The sequence below is a fragment of the Xiphophorus maculatus genome, chromosome 19 (genome assembly GCF_002775205.1).
Source record: "Xiphophorus maculatus strain JP 163 A chromosome 19, X_maculatus-5.0-male, whole genome shotgun sequence".
Lineage (NCBI taxonomy): Eukaryota > Metazoa > Chordata > Actinopteri > Cyprinodontiformes > Poeciliidae > Xiphophorus > Xiphophorus maculatus.
Genome location: NC_036461.1, coordinates 1,885,376 through 1,905,755, shown reverse-complemented (window position 1 = coordinate 1,905,755; position 20,380 = coordinate 1,885,376). Strand labels below are relative to the sequence as shown.

General features: G+C 40.9%; 1 protein-coding gene across 5 annotated transcripts in view; it reads right to left on the bottom strand.

Annotated features, from left to right (window-relative positions):
* Positions 1–515: 515 nt before the first annotated feature.
* Positions 516–20,380, bottom strand: part of LOC102221788 (kinase D-interacting substrate of 220 kDa-like) — a 64,239-nt gene continuing 44,374 nt past the window's right edge. For 3 of the 5 annotated variants that reach the window (XM_023352254.1, XM_023352256.1, XM_023352255.1), the window contains exons 24-32: positions 17,995–18,173; positions 12,373–12,584; positions 11,539–11,652; positions 9,288–9,320; positions 6,403–6,519; positions 6,233–6,331; positions 4,934–5,155; positions 2,790–3,011; positions 516–1,627 (exon numbers count right to left, since the gene is read on the bottom strand). In XM_023352254.1, coding sequence (XP_023208022.1) covers positions 860–1,627; positions 2,790–3,011; positions 4,934–5,155; positions 6,233–6,331; positions 6,403–6,519; positions 9,288–9,320; positions 11,539–11,652; positions 12,373–12,584; positions 17,995–18,173 — 1,966 coding nt within the window. In that variant the 3' untranslated portion in view covers positions 516–859. The remainder of the gene's footprint in view (positions 1,628–2,789; positions 3,012–4,933; positions 5,156–6,232; positions 6,332–6,402; positions 6,520–9,287; positions 9,321–11,538; positions 11,653–12,372; positions 12,585–17,994; positions 18,174–20,380) is intronic. The other 2 variants (XM_023352258.1, XM_023352257.1) reach the window with 2 other exon arrangements.

Here is a 20,380-nt window from a genome sequence, read left to right as displayed (position 1 = left end):
ATTACGTTTTTGTATATATACTCTATGTTTTTATAATGTAAATCCCTTTAATCGGCCTTGTTGCTGAAATATTCTAAGTTAAATTGATAGAGCAATGTCTGTGTAGCAATTTGGCTTGCTAGTAACGTAGCTAACAAGCTAGCCACACAGCTAGCTCATCAGTTCAGATATTTTTGTACAAAGATAAGTAATAAAATCTGAAGACCTTGTTGCTTAAATGTTCTCTACAAATTAAATTGATAGAGAAACCAGCTAGCAACGTAGCCAGGCAGCTAGCTATCTAGCTATGCTGCTAACTAGCTAGATACACGTGTAGTTGGATGTAAGTCCAGACTGACAGAACTTTTTAAATATATTATTAATAAAATATTAAAACGTGTGAATGCATTAAAACTTTTTTCTTATGTATACACATTTAAATCTAATTCCAGACTATGTAGGAACTCTGGGAATCCAAGTTTAATGTCTAAAAGATTTTCCAGAAAAAAACTGTAATAAGGATCATCAGACGATTATTATGGGTCATGTGGTGAAATATTTATTGATTCACAAAACACAACATCATGCAACAGGAAATCCATTCCCCTACTACCAATAAACTACCAAACAGCACCACCATGCATCAAAACTGCTGAACCATCAGTAACATCTGGCTTCTGGTTTCAATTTGAGAACGCTTTTTATTCCATCAAGGAAAAACAGGAGAGAAATCACAAACACAACAGGAAACAATCACTGATATGAGGTCAGGAGTTCTGCTAACAGGGTTTTATTTGGATCAGCTACTCATTCCACAAATACCTGCACTAAAACATCACAACATCAATGATGAACATGACCCAAATTAGAGATGAGGGCCTCAGAGAACGCTCTCCCGCTCGTCTCCCAGGTTGATGGAGCACAGGTTCTGGTTCTGATGGACGGCTGTGGCGGCGGTGCTTCCTGGGTGGATGATGATGCTGGAATCCAGGAAGTTCTCCTGCCGCTGACGACTGTTGTTGGAGTTGGAGTTGGTGTCGTCTGTCGTTGAGTTGTTGTTGAGGGTGGTGTTGCTGGCGGTGCGGTTCAGGTTGCTGACCGAGTCGGCGGGCCAGCCTTCGTCCGGGCTGCTTGCCATCAGGCTGGCTTCAGACGGCGCGTCGGAGCAGATGGACATGCGGGCCACCGCCGCGTCCTGCAGCCGGCTGGGTAAGAGGCTCCTCTTCCTCACCAGGCCCTCCAGCTCCAGCTCGATCAGGCCGGGGTTCAGCGCTCTGCCGGCCTCCTCCAGGGGCGAACCCGGGGAGCTGTTGCTGGACCGCATCCCTGAATCCGAGTCTTTCTTCTCCAGGACGTCTGAGCAGAGGCCAGGCGATGGCGGACTGGCGCGGCCCTCCTTGTGGAGGAGCGGCGTGGTGTTGTCGGCTTCCTCGGGGCCGGAGTCGTCTTCGCTGGGGAGCTTGTGGTAGTACGACCCCGCTGCTTTCTTTGAAGCCGGGGTCCTGGAGGACAGGCTGTGGTTCTCATCCTCTTCGCTGATGGGGTCCAGGAGCGGTGCGTCGGCGCCCGAGGCGAAGTCTGTGATGTCGCTGCTCTTGGAGGCCCTCTTGAAGGGCTTGCGGCTGTCAGGGTCTGTTCCCTCCTTGGCCTGAGGGCGAGGAGAGGATGAAGGATTCGATAAGGAGAACTCTCATTCCACAGCTTGTCAGAGATAATTGCACAAGTAAACCAATGATTCAGCATTCAGGATGAAGGAATGAAATTTAAATTACATTTATTAGTCAATTACACCAAAAATAAAATGAATACTGGGTGAGATATGCATGGTTTTATTTTTTATTTGTATCAATTCATCTTTTCCTTAGAAAATGTTTAGATTTTTTTGCCCCCAAATAGCAATAAAATGTCAAATTTAATGTATCTTATTAATGTTACCAGTGATGGGAACTGCTAGCTATTATGTTAGCTGCGCTAACCTTAAACCACCGTGAAGCATAAACATGAGTTTCACTAATGCTAAAACACAATACCAACATATTTTGCAGAAGCTAATGCTTAATCACTTTACTAACATAGTAATTATGTTACTGCTAATGCTTAAGAATTATACTAATATATATATTTTTAGCAAACGTTAGTCCTACAGCACTATACCAACATGGTATTCATTACAAGCTACTGCTAATTCGATACACCACAATAGTAAATAGTGTAAGCTAACACTAAAGCGCTGAACCAACAGGATATTTAGAAGCAGCTAATGGTAAATTGTTATACCTAGCATTAAAGTGTTATATTAACATGATATTTAGCTGAAGCTGTTGCTAAAGCATTATACCAACACTATGATAAGTGGAGGTCAAGGTCGCTAAATTCAACCATGTTAATTCCCACCTAAATGAAAAATTATCTCCCTTATTAGCAGAAGTTTGTCTGTTACTGAATTTTACACAGCAAACTAAACTCTCAAAGTTTTTATTTCTAGGCTGCATGCAAACATAAGCAGTGTTTTTGTTGTGCTAAGGATATTTTGTGGCTCTGGACATTATTTTACGGTGGGAGAGGAAAAATGCCAAAAGTGTTTTATTTGTTTTGATTTGGAGAAATGCACGAAAATTTTGTTCAATAACAACAAATGTTCTGTCCTATTTACCAATTGGGTGACTTCTGAAGGTATCCGACTTAGAGTAAGATGGGGTGGAGGAGGAAAGCATGCCACACTTTTCAGATTTTGGTTTGTAAATCAATATGAAAGTTAAAAATTATAGTTTTTCAATGTGTGCTGGAACAAACTGAGGCAGCTGACCCACCGCTTTGTCCTCTGAGCAGGAGGTCTGGAGGAAGTGGTTCGGATGGGGCTGGACGGGCCGCTCCGCCCCGCTGCCGGTCATCTCCAGCTGGGCCATCTGGGCCACGTACTCCCTGTAGGCGTCCCGGTACTCCGCCTGCTGCTTGTCCGTCAGCTTGCAGATGTCATTGGAGGATTCCTGGGAGTTGAGGCTGGACATGCTGGAGGTGTGGGGATTCATCGCCTGACAGCATGAAGGAAAAACTCCGGTTAGTGTGTTTGTAAAGGTGGCCATGTTTAGTTGAACCTTAACCCAACTCCAGTCCGTTTGCCCAGAAGGTCTGGTTCGTTTGGGGAGAAGTGAATGCTAATCTAACTCTGGTCCTTCTACAAACCTCGGGCTTGGTTCGGTTTAAGTGAACTCTGGTCTGGTTTGAATGTATATATGAACACAAAGCGGACTGGAGAACGCTCCAAAAGCAGGAAGTGGACTACAGCAAAGGGCATTCTGGGTAAATACAACCAAAACAAATGAGATAGCCTTGCGCTAGCAGGAGAAATGATTTGTGGTCTTCGCTAAAATCTGACAGCTCTGTTTTTGTTTATATCTTGTGAAGAAGGAAGTTGCGCTCAGTCTTCAGAGGTTTTCATGTTTCCTTCAGTGGTTCTTGGTGCAGCGCCCCCACAGGCCAGGAGGGGAACAGGTTTTCCAATCAGTTTGGATCATCTGACTCATTTCAGTGGGAAAGCAAACTGCAAGAACTGAAAATGTAGAGAATGTTGCAGTTTTGGTCCCAATCGAACCGAGTCTACTGGACTGTCAGGAGGGAGAAAAACCCTGAGGCTCCATTTAAAACATTTCACAAACCGAGACATTTAAACAGCAGCAGAGATGCTTGTTCTTAGACGTTTATTTTTGCAAACGGGGACTAGCGAGGGTGAAAATAAACGGGGCCTCATGACACCTTCTGCTGCTGCGTATGTATTTTTAATTCTGTCAAATTCAACATGACATTAGTTTCCTCCTGCTGCGATGAGTTTCTCGCTCTAAACCACACCGATGTGAAACCGCTAAGGTCACCTCAGGATGGCCTGCTGGGCGGACACGCAACATCTAACAACCCGAACTGCAGAAAGTTTAGCTGGAATTTCAGGTAAACTGCATTATTTTTATTTATTTATTTATAGTTGGATTTGACTAGCCATTCTGACACATGCATATATTTGAATATAAACCAGTTGTTTCCAAACTTCTTGTCAAATGGAACAAAACAATATTATTTTGCTTTCTCAACAATAAACTAAGCACGGAAAACTTTAAATGTCTGTCTTTCTCTTTTAATATTTAAATCTGTCTTTTATGGGTTTATTTCAGTTTTATACAATTTGTTTTATTGATTGTTACACTTTGAGATTTCTGTAAATACTAAGGTTGTTATAAAAGAAATGTTTTAAATCTGCAAATGTAGTAGTTATTAATTAACTGCATCAGGGATGTCCAAACATTTAGTCATGTGAGACAAAATTCAAGAAAAGTATTATTAGAAAATAAAATATAGCAAATAAAGTTGCATGATGTATAAATATATTTGTGTATTACTCATTTCAAATCCAGAACTTTTAAAATACTTTTTTTACATTTGCCATATTAAATAAAGACTTCTACTCTTCAAAATCTTTTAGGTTCTGCTGAACAAATTCATTCCAGAACAGGATTCGGGTAACTTTCATCTTTAACCAAGTTTGATAAATAAAATAAAAGCTGATTTTATTTGACTAAACGTGGGTCTACTGATTAAAAAAGTTTTACCTTTTTGTCATTCTCTTGCGATTTTCCATTGCAAGAAAATTAAGTCAATGGTAATAATTTGACCTGGATTAAAAATATAAAGTTTAATAAACAAATCTGTATGATTTTTGAATTGCAAAAAACAAAAACAAAAAATCACTTCAAGTGCCAAAAATGGCCCCCGAGCCGCAGCTTGGACACCGCTGATTCTCTGGTTCCTTTGCTGCCAATCTGTCAGTTATTTGCCGTTTCTCAATTTTAGCGTTTTACTCTGCAGAGTAAAATATCAACCTGGAAAGGAAACTACAGGCAGAGGAATCTGTGAAACACAAAGCAGGACGGAATTGAACGTGTGACCGATTCATCTGTGCACCGACCGTCCACTGCGGGTTGCTGCTGCGCCGCGGCGGCTCCTCCAGGCCGGCGCCGCTCAGCTCCTCGAAGCTCAGGTTGAGGCCGAAGGCGCCGGCGCCGTCGCGCTGCGTCACCGCCGGGCGCAGGCCCGACTCCCCGTGGAGAACGCTGCTGCCTTGCTCGCTGGCGGCACCAGACTCTTCCTGCAGCGCCGCCTGCGTCTCCGCATGCCGCTGCTCCATCACCTGCAGCAACGCATTTCAGCAAACAGGACAACACAGTGAGTTCCAGCTTGACGTTACGGCCAGGCGGTAAAGCCGTAAAACGGCAAATAAAATGATAAAACGATACAAGAATAAAGTTCTATTAACACCAGAAATCATTTGGTAAAAAATCTTACAGCAGTAAGTTGAAATAATACAAGAATCGTACAAATCAATAAATATGATTTCTATGGGCCTTATGAAAATAAGGTTAAAATAATAAAATAAAAAAGTCGTAATAATATGAGAATAAAATTAAAACTGCGAGAAAAATGCAAAAAAAGTCGTTCATTTGTCTGAACATAAAAAATGCGAGAATAAAGTTGTCACAAAAAGTCATAACATGAGGAAAAAAGTCGTAATAACACGATAATAACGTCATTTTAGTAAAAAAAAAAAAGTCATAATAACACGATAATAATGTTATTTTAGTAAACAAAAGTCATAATAACACGATAATAACGTTATTTTAGTAAAAAAAAAGTCGTAAGACAATGAAGTAATAATATTACAAGAATAAAGTTGGAATATTTGTAGAATAAAGAAGTAATTTTAACATCTTGAACTAGGCGGCCATCTCAGATGGATTTTGGTCTGGACTTGGACTAGGCCACTTTAACAGATCTCATTGTGTCTCTGGCTGCGTTTCTCTAACGGGTTCTGGATTTATCTCCTTCCATCTTCTCTGTCCTTTCTAGACAAGTATATCCCACAGCATGATGCTGCCACCACCATGATTCATTGAGTGGATAGCGTGTTCAGTGTCTCAGTCTTCAAACACACAGAATTTTACTTCTTTCTTGGTCTCATCTGTGCAGAATACTTACTTTCAATCGAATTAACTGCAGGTTTTATAGTTAATTAGTCATATTTTAATAGAAAAAAGCCTTTTTGCTGCTAAATTATGAAATAGACATATGAGCTCAACAATAAATATTTGCAAGTGTTTAAGCAAGTTTCTTAACTTTCAAATAATAAAAAGTATTAAGTTAACATTATTTAGCTTCATTTTTAGCATTCTTAACTACTACAGTCGCAGTTTGGAGTAATTTCTCTCACCATTCCTCTGAAAAGTTGCCAGTCTCCAAAGTTCATGTCCATCTCTCTCTTCAGCTCCTCCAGGTTGCAGTGAGTCAGAACTCGGCCGTTGATGTTAGCCTGAAACAGACTCAGTAGATTATTGCTGAACCTGAAGGTTCAATTTCAGGCAGAGGAGTGCGGTTCTCCACCTTAGTGATGGTTGCTGCGTACTGCAGCAGCATGCTGGGATCCATCCCGTCGATCTGTCTGAGGCGTTCGCACACGCCGTCCGTCCCCAGCGAGCTGAGCGGCACCACCGGACACAGCTGCACAGCGGAAAGAAAAACCCGTCAGAGTTACAGAGAAAATCAACCAGAAACTGCTGACAGTGCAGAGCGAGGAGCCGTTACTGCCAAAGAGACATGCAGGCAAAACTGCAAAAAAACTGCAAAAATCCTTCAAATGTGGATATTTCTAAAAAAATTTTAGGATGACAGCCACCTTTCAAGATGGCCGCCGCTTTTGAGCATTTTAAACTGATTATTGTCATAAAATTTTCCCCATTTTCATGACTTGGATGAACTTTATCTTCTGTTTTTGACGATGGCCATCCGACTCATCCAACTTTAAAGTGATAATGTGCAGCAAACACCAAAACAGAGAGACAGTCGCCTTAATGATTAGCATTAGCTTCTGCTAATGTTTAAAATGTAATCAGCAGCTTAGCATTAGCTTCTGATAATATTCTAATGTGTTTGGAAGTTTAGTGTTGGCTTTCAGGCATTTCTTTATGCGTTTAGCAGTTTAGCATTAGCTTCTGCCATCATATTTTTGTGTCCCATGCTTTAACATTAATTTGCCCTCATTTTTTTTTGTTTAGCCATTTAGCAAAACGCTAGCTGTGGGCTAACATTAGCGATAAGTTTTGGAAATCGAAAAAGGAAACAAAAGATCAAGAACATATATATGATTTTTATGATTCAAAAACTTGTAGGTTGTTATTTTAGACCAGTAATATTTATCTAATTGCTGATTTTAGTGCCAAACAAAATTTTCTGTGGCCGCCATTTTGAAAAAAAAAATCTAAGAAAATCAGTAAATATGATTTGTATGGGTCATTTGATTTGACACCAAAAATGTTAATCTGTAATAAATATTGGCAAAATTAGTGCAAAAATGAATTTTCCTTGACCATCATGGCGGCCATCTTGAATTTCTGGGAGCTGCTGGAAATATTTGTGCCAATTTAGGTTCCTGTATCCACATGTGGAAGACATTTGCTGAAACTGCTGTGAGTCTAACAGAGCTGCTCTGATCCCTTTACCTCAGTGAATGAGCACAACAACACTAGCAGCGCACTGGGCGGCCATCTTTGTTGGCTGTAAGACACAAACACTCAAACTTCCTCTGCCCTGCTGGTGAGCAGCGGTACTGCCCCCTTCGTTCTCTCTGTTTATCCCCTCTTATCCTCTCTCCTTCTGGTTCCACCCAGCTATTAGCATCATCAAGACGGGGCTTTGACAAAATAACAATCATCCCAAACAAAACTGCACACACCAGTAAGAACGGGGCGTCTGACGCGCTGAGGATGGACGCTAGCAGAATGAAACTACAGCGGCGTGATTATGGGAAATATTCAAACTTTAATGCGTTTTACCAAACAGAGTCATGCTAAATAGTCTACTTTGTACCAGCAGCTCATTCAAATTGGATGGAATCTATCCACTGATTCTCAATGTACTAGTGGTCTGGACTTTGACTAGACCGTTCTAAACAAGAATCTGCATTAACGTCTAAAATGCAAATGTTTGCAGAACAGCTCAGTTTGGATGGACAGCATCTGTGAGCATCAATTTTCAAAGAATCTCAGCTGGATTCAGGTCTGGACTTTGACTAGGCCATTCTAACAGAGAAATCTGCTTTGATCTAAGCCATCATCCGTATCTCTGGTTCTGTGTTTAGGGTCAAAGGTGAACCTAAAGGTGAAGAATGCTTTATTGATCCCAAAGAGAAACTAAATGTTTCTGTAACTTATTTTCTAAGTTCCTTCTGACTGTGAGCCGAGGCGATCTCCTGTAGCAGCCTGTATCACTGGAAATCTGAAGAGGCCTCTGACTGAAGACAATCTGTTTTTTTATAGCAGTCTGATGAAGAGGATTCTTCATCCTCATGTTCCCTTGACTGAACAGCTGGACTGGATTATATTCAGGCGGATCAGAGTAAAATGGGTAAAGGAAAAATGTTTAACGGCACACGCTAGCATCTGGTCTGTTAGCTCTGATTGTTCTTTTTCTAGACTTTTGTTTACATTTTTGGACAATTATTCTCTCTGGTTCTGGATGATGGCAGCTGAAAAGGATTTTTCCACAGAGCAGTAAGTTCAAACCATCTCTTATCCCCTACTAGAACATCTTTCTAACCATACGGCCTGACAGAGATTTAAAGAGGAGCAGCAAAAGCAAAGGATCAGCATCTCAAAAGCTCAAGCAATCCCTGAACTTTGACCTCAAATCCCCTAGGAATTGAAACAGAGGCTTTATAGATGAAGAGCAGGAAGTCTAAACCATCTCTTATCCCCTACTCCAACATCTTTCTAAGCATATGGCCTTAGAGGAGTGGCAAAAGCAAACAAAACAGATTAGCATTAGCGTCATCCGGAATAAGATACTGTGAAATATCATCTCCATTTCCCGGATATTGTTTTCTCATCATGCAGCCTTGAAACAGTTATACAGGAACAGTCTTCAGTCAGAGGCTTTTTCAGACTCGTTGTGAGACTGGCTGCTACTCTAGAACATCTAATTTCCCTTTGGGATAACTAAAATGTTTTGAATTTAACTGAATTTTGAATTTGAGCAGAAACTCACACCACACTATTTAGATTCCATGACATAAAATCCTAATAAAAACACTAAAGTTTGAATTTGCAATGTGACAGAAGATGTGAATCTAGTTGCTGATGTTAGTGACTCTGATGTTGCGTTGCCGTCTCTTTGTGCAGCATGCTGGGTGGCAGCGTGTCGCCGTGTTAGTGGAACGATGGAGCGTCGACAGGTGGAGGGAAAGAAAAGAGGCCACGAAACCAAACATGTACCTGCTTCAATTTGCAAGGCAGCGACTTTAAATGCTTGATAAGGAGACAAGAAGAAGCAAACAGTCAAAAACCACAGATAAAACTCTGGGCGCTACGCAGCCGAGACCCAACCTGCGAACAAAGATGGCAGACGTGAACACAGACAGAAAGAAACGGGCGGCGGCCTGGAGACGTAGAAACTGTTAGAGAATTATGAAACAACGAGCGCTAATCTCCGCCGACACCTTTTACTCAACAAAAAGCAGAAGTTTCAATTCAGGGAAGATTCAGACGGAGAACGTGACACAAAGTGAGTGTGTGCGTGTGTGTGTGCGTGTGTGTGCGTGCGTGTGATAAGAGTGTAATTACAGCTGGGCTGGGCAGAAGGATGGGGAAGAGGAAACAGAGCTCAGTGAGGGAGGAAGCGTCTTGGTATGGAGATAAGCTCCACCAGAGCTGGGCTCATTGTCAGCGTACAGTACCAGAGTGCGAGTGTGTGTGCGTGTGTGCGAGTGTGTGTGTGGGGGTGTGTGTGCATATGTGTGTGCGGGGGTGTGTGTGTGTGTGTGTGCGCGCCAGCCCCAACAGTTGCTCTGATGATCGTCCCGGCAGCCGCAGGGAGCCGAACTCACACCGACACCGGCTCGGTAATTACGCTGCTCACAAACCCAGATTAGCAGGAACCGCCGACGACTGCAGCGTAAACGTTAAGAGAAAATAAAAACAAAGCAGGAATCACGACGATCGGAGGAGAACGGGCTCATCTAGCTCTGCATCGCTCACTCGGCTGCCGGCTGGGCGCCGATAAGCAGACGTCTCCTGAGCTGTCTTATCATTAAATTGTTCTGTTCTGGAGAAGCAGAGCTTCAGCAACGAGGTCAGAGGTCAAATCAAGGCTGAAATTAGACGGCATGCAGGCCGTCTTCATTTATCGCATTAATTCATTTAAAATCGTGAAGCTCATGTTGCACCGATCCACTGAGGTTAAGAATCGGCCGATATGGATCCGATCCAGAAAAACAGCTACATGAAAACAGACCTGCTTACGGCGCAGCTCACCGTCACAACAACAAACATTTCAAATATTCAAAATAAAAACAACAGAAACAAGAAATAAAACGAATTATGAACAAAATTATCCTTCAAAGAAAGGAGCAAGACTGAAAACTTATCTTACAGTTTTTAGGAGAAAGTAAAAAACAATAAATTATGCAAATAAAAATGTAATTTGTTTTAATTTATTATTGGTTTATTGATTACTGTGACAGGCCTAAGGATACTTAAATACACCAAAAGCTTCACAAGCGGATAATTCCAGGTTACTTTGACTAGACAGTCGTGAGCATTGTGCCGAACATGGATGCTAATGCTAATGCTAGCGAGGTTACCATGGCTGGGTCACATGGGCTGGAGGGGAGGCCCTCCCTGGCATCCTCTGCAATAACATCCTGACATGGAGACAGACACTGAAAGGTTAACGAAGCTCGCATCTGATTGGACGACAACAGCCTGGAAAACGTATTCACACCCTCTGACCTTTCAGATCCTGATTCGCTAAAAACAGAAACTGCAGAGAAATTTACTGAGATTTCATGTGACAGAAAGATTCTTCAAATAAACATCTGTGGTGTGCAGAATATGCCTTTTATCTGACTAATGGATTAATCACCAGAGTACTAGATTAATTGTCAGAATAATCTATTGTCTATGTTAATAGATTAACCGTCAGCTTAAACAATTCAAACAATTAATTGATTATTCTGACGATTAATCTTCAGAATGTAATGTTTAATTGATTAGTCGTCTAGTCAAACGATTAAACTAATTTTATAACTCAATCAATCAATTATTCTGGCAATTAATCGACAGAATAATTAATATGTTAATTGATTAATAAAATAATCGTTCGGTGCAGCCCTACAATAATCTCTGCTTGTTTATCACATTAAATCCCAATAAAAATCTGATGTTTGCAGTTGGAACAAATATAATAAAGTTCAAAGTGTGTGAATACATTTGGTCAGTGTGGAAGCTGCAGAAATGAAGACATTTTGAAATGAACAAGTGAAGAAAAGTAAAGCCAAAGCGAGTTAGATGAGGAAGAGGAAATGAACAAAATGAAACAGGAAGATGAGACAGGAGGAAGTGTTAAACAGGAAGTGAAGCATCTGGTTTGTTCATGCAGCAGGTTGGACCCAAACACCAGGTCAGGAAGAAACATCAGCGATGTGAGCGGAGATGAGGCGGTCCGGTGCTTTCCCTCGTTACTTACGAGTCCGACGGCGTCCTGCGGCGGACTGGACAGTTTAGCGGAGGGACGTGAGGATGAGGGGGCAAGGTGAGCGTAAGGTCGCGGCAGGTGGTAGACATGATGGGGGAAATATGGCTACGATGGAGAGAGGACAACCAAACGCTGAAAATCATGCAAACATAAAACAACATGGGGAAATATCTGGGACATAACGAATTATTCCAAACCATCGGTGTCTCAAAGTGTGGCTGAGGGGCCATTTGTGGCCCTTGAAATGATTTTATTCGGCCTCTGAATGGTAAAAATTCAGCCAACGGATTTTTACTAATTTGTTGACCAGATTTGATCATTTATCTGATTCATGGGATTCACTTTGGCAAGCTCATGTTGTTGAAAATGTGCCAAATAAATAAAGTTTGACTTTGTGGGATTAAAAAAAAATATTATTCCTGTTTTCTATGGATCATGGGAAACATTTTTATTAGTAATTGTCCTTATTTGTTGCTACGTGATGTTTTTAAGTTGACAGCTTCACAGGGGAATGATGAGAAACATAATTATGATTCTTTGTATGTTTGATAAATTGACAATAAAGTAAACCTTGACTTTGGTCTCTGTTACAAATAAATAAATTAAAAGAAAAAACCTGGATGAATACTTTGCGATTCACTTTACATTTTAAGATTCAGGGATCAGGGAAAGATGGTTTTTAAATGTGAATCTGCATCAAACTGCCTGAACTGGCAAACCAGTTTGTGACAGGGCCGGGCAGAACGGTTCTGAGGGCCGCATATGGCCCCCGCGCCACACTTTGGACACCATTGATCTTAACATTCGGACCCTGATGCGTCTCACCCGGTTGTAGAAGGGGTGCTGAGGGCCCGTCATCCCACTGAAGTAGGCGCTGTGCGGCTGAGGCGGCAGCGCGCCGCCGAAGGAGCCGGTCGGGGAGCCGGCGGCGGAGAGCGGGCCGAAGCCCGGCGCGGGTCGCGGCGCTGCCTCCTGCAGGGGCAGCGTGGGATAGGTCACCCCTCCTAAATGCATCTGCTCCCTGGCCGCACGCACATCTAAGAGAGGAGCAACGGCAGAACACAGAGGAGAGGTCGTCAGCGTCTTGGCGTTGAGCATAAAGAGCCTTCAGATCCGCCCACGCTCCAGAAACTGGTTTATTTTATGATCTCCAGAGGGACGCAGATAACAACGGGCCTGAATGTAAGGAGGAAAACGGTTTTCAAACACGTGATGCTGGTAAGAGGAACATTCTCAGATTCTTTAGTCTAAAGCTAAATATTTAGCATGCTAAGATAGTATTAAATTTGAAGCTAAATATTTAGTTTGATGCTAAATATTTCATTTGGAGCAAAATATTTAGCATGCTAGAAAAATATTGGGTTTGCATCATAAATATTTAGTTCCAAACAAAACATTTATGATGAAAACTAAATATGTAGCTTGCAGCTAAATATTTAGTTTCAAGACAAAATATTTAGCTGCTTACTCAGTATTTACGTTGGACCTAAATGTTGAGTAACTATTGATTTTGCAGGTAAATATTTAGCTTGCTGCCAAATATTTGGCATACAAACTAAATATTACAGCTTGGAGGAAAGATTTAGCATACCAACTAAATATTTAGTTTGGAGCTTGAAACACTAAATGTTTGTAGCTAAGTATTTCGTATACTAGCTTGATATTTAGCTCAAAACTAAATATTTAGTTCATATTTTGTTTTTGTTTATCAGCATTGTGTCTTGGCCCTGACTATAAAGAACCGACTATTTTTGGTTTATTTTATGATCTCCAGAGGGAAGTTAGAAACGGTTATGACTTTAAGAAGAAAACTGTGTTTCAAACATTCCCAAATCACAGCTGGGAATTATAACAAGCACGATTTTTCTCCCATGATCTGCACGTCCAAAATGGGAGACATTCAGAGTTTAAATGACTTCTAATCCCAATTTGATTCCTCAAGACATTTTTCTGCAGATTTTCTGCCAGTGAAGAGAAAAACTCCTGCAGCCACTCAGCAGAAAATCTGATTCACACACACAGATCACCATGTAGGGGAACAGTCAATAATCAACACCAACAATCTGGGATCTTTATCATGTCACGAGTTTAAAAATCATATTTTCATTATGTTATTCATTCATTTATAAATGTCAAATTAAAACCAAGTATATGACTAACAAAATATTTATCTAAACTAAATAGGCTTTTTAGTTAGGAAGCTATTGCTAAAACTAAACATTTAGTTTGGATCTAAATATTTAGACTCAAGGTCAATATTTAGCACGTAGCTAAATATTTCGAATGCTAATATATATTTAGTTTGGAGTTCAATATTTAGCATGTTAACTCAATATTTAGCTTGCAGCTAAATATTTAGCAACCTAAGTAAATATTTAAATTGAATCTAGATATTTACTTTGAAGCTAAATATTTAGTAACCTAAGTAAATATTTAATTTGAAGCCCAATTTTTAGATGGTAAAAATAAAAATTTAGTTAAAACCTAAGACATTTATAAATGAATAAACCACATGGTGAAAATATGACTAAAATTACTCTTTTTTCCTCTTATGACCCGTTAAATAATCCTAATTATTGCTGTTGTTTTCCGTGTTGCTTTACGATCGTCAGTCCGTACCATCAGCTCTCAACTCTGCTGCTATAATTACTTTTCCCCATAAATCTGCTCTCCTCTGAGGGTGAAACCTCCTGAATTAAGCGAGGAACAGAGCGGCTCTGTGTGCGCAGACCCAGAAAACAAGACGCAGGCACCAGAATGTCTCCTGCTCACATAAGCGGCAGCTGAATGACGCGCCGAGTGAGACCCAATCCGGCCCGCCAACACAATGGGACCCTTATGAGGCGAGTCCGGACTGCGGGGCGGGAGTCACTGACGGCGCCGCCCACCGGCCGGCTGCAGGACGCCGGGTAGCAGCCACCGACCGGGCCGGGTCGAAACACACACCTTTATGCTTCAGAACCAAACATCAAAACAAAACACAAGATGATTTTAGACCAAACCAATGGTAGTGAGAAAGTTTCCAACAAATGACTTGGGCAGGTCTTCTGGTTTCTGTTTCTACCAACTTTGAACTGGAGACGCACCGATTGCAGTTTTCTGGCCGATCGCCAATCTTCGAAAAGCCGGACCTGCCGATTCTGATCGTGGCTGATAAAGTTTTGTTTTTTTAAAATGTTGGTAAATTTAGCAAGAAAATTGCTGATTTGGCAACAATGCCAACTATTATCATGTAAACCTATTGTAAACCAGCAACATGTAAGTATTGGCTGATCACTGATCTCCTGAAATGAAGAAAATCAGCACTGATAAATTGGCTGGTTGCACATCCTACTTTAAACGTCTGCAAACGTTTCGGTACGATGACCCCCCAAACAACCTTAACCTGTTTTCAAACACACACACATGCACACCCCCCCCCCCCCCCCACACACACACAACTACAGAATATGTAAAAAAACAAGTTTTAGTTCTAGAATGTTTTTACTCACTATTCAATAATTACTGCATTCATGTAGCATAAAAGCTGCCAAATTTTGATTTTAGGTGGCAGAAATTTTTATTATTATAACTTTATTACCAGATAATTTTTTATCATAATTCCTTGTTTGGATTATGAAAAAATATATAATGTTTTATATTAATAAAATTTTATTTCTACAGTTTTTCTGATTTTTATGTGTTTTTTTCCCATTTCTTGCTAGTCGTGCTAGCTTGGTAGCCAATCAGAAAATTAGCATCAGAAATAACATTTTAATCAATTATTTAACTTAAATTTTGTATAAAAAGCATCACTGAAGGATACAAGATTAACAAATTTATGGGATTCAGTTTTTTGTCCCTTCAGAGATGGAGTCTTTCATGGGCCCCCATGGTGGCCCCTGGCGTCCCTCACGGCGGCCCTCACGGCGGCCCTCACGCCGTCCCTCCAGAGTGCCGCGACCCACACTTTGAAAAACACTGCTCTACAGCATCACATGTTTATTTACAAAACATCTTAAGATCAGCTTCAACATCAATTTTCAAGTTGGAATTTGGACTTTGATTAGGCCATTCTAACACCTGCATCTGCTTTCAGGGTGTTCAAAGATGGGCCCGTGGGCCGTTTGCGGCCCCTGGACTGATTTTCATATGCACCCCAGCCACAGTTCACGAATAAATTAAATGAGTTATGAGTTTACTCTCCTTAGACGTTTGGTATTTCTGATTTTCCAGTAAAATTTTCTTTATTCCTCTGCGATTTTGAACTGAAACTAGTCGCCTGCCTCGTGTTCCTGCCGTTCTGATATCGTTACGTAATCGCTGTAAAAGTGTCAGCTGCAGGAACTCTGTGTTTCCCACATCTTGTTTCTCATTTTCAAACAGTTGAGTGCCACGCAGGTTTTTTTACTGCAGAAACTGTGAAAGCGGGACAATAATGCCATTCAGTGCCGCCGCTCTGCATGCAGCCCCACCAGATTTCACAGTTTGTAGTCGCTGTGACGTAAAAGCGAATCCGTACGAGAGTCGGAGGCCCCGCTGCTGCTGCGATGCGTCAGCGGCTTTACGGCAGCGTCAGCGCGAAGCCGCTGCATCATGGTGTGGTGAGACCACTGAAAACAAACAGGCACACTCACACAGAGAGCGCTCAGCGCGGCGTGACTCACGGAGCGCGCAGGTGTGGAGGCTCTTCAGCCAGAAAGGCCAGGCTGCGAGTTTAATACCAAAACTTTCATCAGTCGCCATATTCACGGGAGATTTTCTACATTTAGTTTGTTTTATTGGGATTCTATGTGACAGAATACCTACCTACCTACCTACCTACCTACCTACCTACCTACCTACCTACCTACCTACCTACCTACCTACCTACCTACCAACCATCCATCCATCCATCCATCCATCCATCCATCCATCCATCCATCCATCCATCCATCCATCCATCCATGTAGCATAAATGTAGTCATGTAGTCTTGTCTCTATGCTGCTGTAACTGCGAAATAATTTCCCTGCTGGGATGAATAAAGTAATTCTATTCTATTCTATTCTATTCTATTCTATCCATCCATTTTCTTACACCCTTGTCCCTAATGGGGTCAGGAGGTGCTGCTGCCTCTCCAGCTACGTTCCGGGCGAGAGCCGGGGTCACCTGGACAGGTCGCCAGTCTGTCACAGGGCAACACAGAGAAAGACAGGACACACAACCAAACACACAAACTCACACACACACACACCTAGGGAGAATTTAGAAAGACCAATTAACCTGTCAGTCATGTTTTTGGACTGTGGGAGGAAGCCGGAGTACACGGAGAGAGTGACAGAATACAAAGAAGCAAATGGATGTGAAGAAAAATCAGCATTATACTGGAGGGCTGAAACGATTAATCGTGATTAATTGATTATTGGATTAAATCCAATGTATCTAAAAATGCTAACTTGTTTGAATTTGAGCAAAGGTCAAGTTTGCCGAAATGCTGCTCATACTAATAAAAATATGGCTGTGAACAAAAATCAGTATGATATTGTAGGGCTGAAATGATTAATTGTAGTCAATCATGATTATTCATGATCAATTGATTATTTTCACCCAAATACTATTAATTTATAAAGCAAAATTGTAAATGCAAAGTTGTTTACAGTTTGGCAAAGAACAAATTTGTCAAAATGTTCTACATACCAATAAGAAAATCTATCATTGTGAAGAAAAATTACTATTATATTTCATGGCTGAAACAATTAATTGTAATTAATCGATTATTTAAATGATCATAAACTAATTCAGTAATCAATTAATCTTTAACATGCTAAAGAAAATCATATTTAGAACAGCAATTAAGCAAAAAAATGTATATAAATTTTGCATTTAAGGTGAAACTTTGTAAATTTGTTCTACCCAGGAGATTTTAGTTTCACCTGGTCCAGATTATTTTTTTTAAAATCACCGTTTGCTATCCGATTATTAACTGGTTAATTGGAAAACTATTGATCAGATCAGCCCTTCACCATATTGATAAATCAAGGAGAAGAGCTGAGCTTAGTATTTTATTTTTGCTGCAGAGGTAACTTTTCTACATATTCAGTAAAGGAAAGCAATTATTGCATCTTTGGCAATTTTTTTTATCTTATTTTTAAAAAAGAATAAAATTATTTATTAGATTTTTTAAAATGGTTAAATTTGCAGATTAATTGTCAGAATAATCAATGTTGCTTAAAAACTCTAAAAAGTAGAATTTATAAAAATTAAAATCACCGAAATGTTTTATTTTTTACGTTTTTAACAATAAACGTTGCCAGAAGGTTTTGGGTTTCCATGTTGTCCGTATTGGTTCTCTCTGGGTACTCCAGTTTCCTCCCACCATCCAAAAGCACAACCAGAAGGTTTTGCTGGTTTCTCAGTGGGAGCATTGCTGGTGACCCAGACCCAGTAGCTCTGGCATGCTGGTCCGAGGCCCAGAAGTGTGTCCAGACCTGCGATGATCTCCCTGAGTTTGGGGTCCAGGTTGACGGTGCAGGGCAGGAACGTCTCCACGTCTCTGGCGATGATGACTGGTGTCCTGGAGGACAGGAAGACCTCAAAGCTGCGGATGTCTCCATCGATCTCCAGCAGCGGCTCCACATCCTTGGTGGTGGGGATGTTTTTGGAGATCCTGCATGTAAAATAAAGCAGTTAAAACATTACCTGCTAATAAAAACACGTTTATTTTTATCTGCATTAATTTGAGGCTAAAAGAGACGCCATATATTTGTGTCTTTTACGTTTGTAGCAGATGACAAAAAGTGTTACGAACTGATAGAGGGGAAAAAGGGGAAATAAGAAGCCGCGATGTTGAGATCAAAGAGATATGACAACGGTCATCATCATCATGAGAGCAGAGAGATAACCGGATTTAGAGAAGGCGAGATAGCAGAAGAGAGGGGATGTTCGGGGACAGATAGAGAGAGGGATGTTATCTTCTCAGAGCAGAGGAGGAAACCTGAGAAGATGACAATCAGGGTAATTTAGCAAGCAGCAGACGGAAACACGTCATGATGGGCTGCTGGGGTTAACAACATGTTTATCATAAGTAAACACCATGTTTGGAAACGGCTTCCAGGACCGAAACACTACCTCATGTCAATAATAACAGTCTGGAGTTTAAAAATGGAAACCTGTTTTAGAAGATTGCAAAACAATTCAATCAGGTGAAGCTGGAAATGTTACTCTCAGTTTTTCATCTGAATGCTTTGTCTCTGGAGATATTATCACCACAAACATCCCAAACATCGACGAGTCTCCGCTGGATTTCCCCCCCCACAACTGATCTGCTTCCAGAATGAACAGAGGCTGGTCTTTCTTTCACTTGATTGGATGATTAGAGCCACTTTTAAGTCAGGATGAGGTCAGCATCCGGTGAGAAAACAGCAAACTGTAGGGAAAAACTATCAGCTAAGTGAATTTAGTCGGATGGCTCTGAATATTCCCTATGAGTCCAATAAACTGAGCAGGTCAGGATCAGAACACATCCAGCTAACTACGCTAACACTAAAGCGCAATTCACAAACATTGTGTAAACTAACGTGCTATGTAGAGGAAGCTGATGCTAAAGCACAATACCACCACAGTATATGTTCAAAGCTATTGCTAAACCGCTACACCGACATAGTATATAATGAAAGCTAACGCTAAAGTTCTACACCAGAGCGGTATTGCATGGAAAGCTACTGCTAAAGCACAATACCAGCATGCCATTCATGTTGTGTAGCTAATGCTAAAATGCTATACCAACACAGTCTTTAGTGTAAGCCAACTGTAAAGCACAATACCAACATGGTATTTGGTGGGAGCTAATGCTAGAGCGGTGAATTTAGTGTGTTTTATTTTGTTTCTGTATGTTTAACAGTTTTCAGCCACTTCAAATTAAGACCATGAATATAAACGTCTAACTAACTGAAGAACTCTGAACATTTCATGCCCAAATCTACCAGGCATTAACCAAAAAATTTCTCAACCAACACCAGTGTCTGACCTCACAAAAATTCCCATGAACACAGCCCTAACTCTGCAGATAAACTTCCCAGGAGAGTTGGAGCTGCAGGTTGGATCAACGCTGCATTCAGACAAAAGCCTCCAGAAAGTTCATGTGTGTAATATTTCCTCAAACCTCAGATGGAATAAAAATACCTGCAGGAAGGATGAGGAACTTTCACCATGGAGTGTGTCTGAAGCCAGGTGTGTGTGTGTGTGTGTGTGTGTGTTCCTTTTCTCGTGAACTGCATTAACCCTTACACACTAACTGTCTCACTGCTGTTTATTTGTGGGTCTGCAGATGCAGACCAATAGGAGCCAGTGACTCACAAAGACACTTATTTTTGGTATACAAAAAAAAGTTTCTTGATTTAAAAAATAAAGTGATTTCATGGTTTTATAAGTATATCTAGTGTAAAGACAAGTTTTTCATGTAGCAAGTTTCAGTAACAAGGCAGTTCAAAGTGCTTCATATGATATTACACCACAGTGGCAAAATAAGGAGAGGTAATGCCAATTTGTTTATCCAGACTGAAATTAAAGATGTCCCAGTTATTAATCAAATGCAACTCTAAACAGCTGTGCATCATCTGCATAGCTATGATAGCTAATCGTATTACTTGTGTGTAGCTTGAGCTAGCAGGAGCATGTAGATATTAAATAGTTGGGTCCAAGAATTGAACCTTGTGGTACCTGCAGGTAATTTCTGTCTGCTCCAATGGGTTAGCTCTAGCTAATGGACCTTACCAAGCTCTGCCCACAACTGGCCCACATGACCGCAAGTCTCACAAACAAAGCCTGGCAGCACGTTGTTTCTATGTAAACATGACTCCATTAGTGCATCATTTC